At 43.8% G+C, this 2,373-nt stretch overlaps 1 protein-coding gene across 2 annotated transcripts in view; it reads left to right on the plus strand.

The window, feature by feature from the left end:
* Positions 1-260: 260 nt before the first annotated feature.
* Positions 261-2,373, plus strand: part of cmtm7 (CKLF-like MARVEL transmembrane domain containing 7) — a 23,816-nt gene continuing 21,703 nt past the window's right edge. For both annotated transcript variants that reach the window (XR_007264801.1, XM_048612375.1), the window contains exon 1: positions 261-545. Coding sequence is in view for 1 of the 2 variants with exons in the window: in XM_048612375.1 (XP_048468332.1) it covers positions 459-545 (87 nt within the window). In the remaining variant the exon portion in view is untranslated. The remainder of the gene's footprint in view (positions 546-2,373) is intronic.

Genomic DNA, 2,373 nt, shown 5'->3' on the forward strand with positions numbered 1-2,373 from the left:
GTTTATTTTTTCCTAGAGCTGTTTCACCTGCAGCGATGAGATGCTAAAGTTTTCATGTGTTGCTGAGGTCTATTGAAAGGACAACACCCATCCGTTTGCATTTCAGTATTGACTGATGCAGTAAAAATGACTGAATAACTTTTTACACCTGAATAAATGAGCAAAAAAAAAGTTCACATGGTGCACTGAAAAAAAACAGTAGCACATCAGTGAGATGCTGCCCACCACAGTTACAAAAGTTAACCAAACAGAACGAAGTGCGATTTTCAATTAAAATGTATTCCCCTCACCGTGGCAAGGCACAGCCAGATGTTGAGGTTTGCGTGACCCTGAGCCAATCAGTAGGTTGGAGTAGCTGTCAGTCAAGGGGAGGGTGCGGGCTCTATCTCACTCAGCGAATTACTGAGGGAGGGTACGGTCGCTGACTGACAGAGTTTGGCGCTTTGACGGGGACGAGGATGGCGGAGACCAGGAATACAGACAGCGGCTTCATAGACCTAAATTACGCCAAGTCCATTTCTGGCATTTTCAAGATTGTACAAGCGGTAGGTTCCGTCTATTAATTTGGTGTCCGCACCCTCTTCCTGTCGCTCTCTGTGGTGGTTTTCCTGAAAATGTATTTATGGGTCTGTTCTGCCAGTACTAACGTGCAGCGGGACAACTCAAACTGTTATTTTATTTAAAGTTATGCCGCTGCTCAGAAACATTTATCGAAGACATGTTTATCCAACAAGGATTTATCGAAACACAGTTCTGCATGAACACATCTCGAAATATATTTTCCACGGAGACGGGGATAGTATAAAAGTCTTCCTATTTCTGCAAGTTTTTCTAAAAAGCATATTCGTAAATAAACCGAGATGTTTTTAGTTTGACGAAGCTGGTTTGTTAGCGTAATTCTCGGGGGTCTTTGAATAAATGGAGTCTTTCATTAAACCGATTTGAGAGATCTCCGGGCAGTGAATGTGTATCCCGCCGTTTTTTAAAAAAAAAAATTCCCGTCATTTCAAATGTCGACTTTCAATTTACAGGCTTAATGTTTCCCCTCTGTTTTCAAAATTAAAGTATAACGGAACCAGCCTGCGCAGTCAACCCCCCCCCCCCCCCCCCCACAGTGTACTCCTTTCACACTGCACCGCCACATCGTGTGGTTAGGGCTGTCTCTCGCCGCTCGTGTGGTGTGAACCTCGCAGAATCAGGCCAGCCCTCCACACAACCTGCTCCCCTCCATTACAGGTTCAGTGTACCCCCTGAAACTCTCAACTATCGCTCGTATTGCCGTAAAGTGCCCCAGAGTCCATCTTTGGGGGTACCCCTCTTTCAAAAAAGGTGTAAATCACTGGGTTCGCCAATGCAACAAGCGAGGCTGTCTTAAACCGTTACTGTTTTCCTCGTGCACTTTGGAAGCTGATGTCGGTTTGTCTTTCATCTGATCCAAGTCAAAAGGCAGTTTCACTTCATGCGAAACTTTGTAGACTGCCTGTTTGTGTGAAGTACTTATAGCTGTACCAGCTTAACCTGTTACCTGTGAAGTGGTTGACACAAAGACCTCTGCAACTCAAAAGTTCAACAGAGCAGTTGACCCCACCACGCTCCTGTTTTTCAGTGAGACCTGGACTAAGTGCTAGGGAAATTCTACTGCAAACAAATAGCAAAGTTATAGGAACAGAAGCAAACTATTCAGCTCTGAGTCTACTTTCTCGAACACTAAGAGCCTGGCTGAACTGATAATCCTCAACTCTACTTGCCTGCCTTTTCCCCACAACCTTGATTCCATGAGAAATTGAAAATCTGTCCATTCCATCCTTGAATATACTTAATAACCCAGCCCCAAAGTCCTCAACAGTAAAGAATTCCGCAGATTCACTACCCCCGAAGGATAAATTCCTCATATCTGCTTTAAATGGATGACCCCCTAGCCTGAGATTATATTCTCTGGTCCTGCACTCTCCCGCAGGGGAAACAACCTTTCCACGTCTACTCTTAAGCCTCCTCAGAATCTTTGTTTAAATACCTGCAGGCGTTGTAGGTAGAATTTCTCTAGCACTTAGTTCAGGTCACACTGAAAAACAGGGGTGTAGTGACAAAAACTGTTCAGGTGAACTTTTGTTGAATTCAATAAGGTCTCCTTTTATCCTTTTAAACTCAAATGAGTACAAACCTGAAAAGACAATGATGCATTGCCTTCCCTATTAACTGCTGAATTGAAATACTTGCTTTTTTTATTCACTCCTTTTGCTGGCCTATTCCCAGACAGACTTTGGAGGACAACTGCAATGTAATCCAGTCCGTCCCTCAGACTGACTAGCAATGCTCAGACTGATTTTGCTTAACTTCCAGGACTGTAGCCCAATCCCCTAATTAAAATGATGA

Source organism: Rhincodon typus, chromosome 2 (assembly GCF_021869965.1).
Source record: "Rhincodon typus isolate 14 chromosome 2, sRhiTyp1.1, whole genome shotgun sequence".
In the NCBI taxonomy this organism is placed as follows: Eukaryota; Metazoa; Chordata; class Chondrichthyes; order Orectolobiformes; family Rhincodontidae; genus Rhincodon; species Rhincodon typus.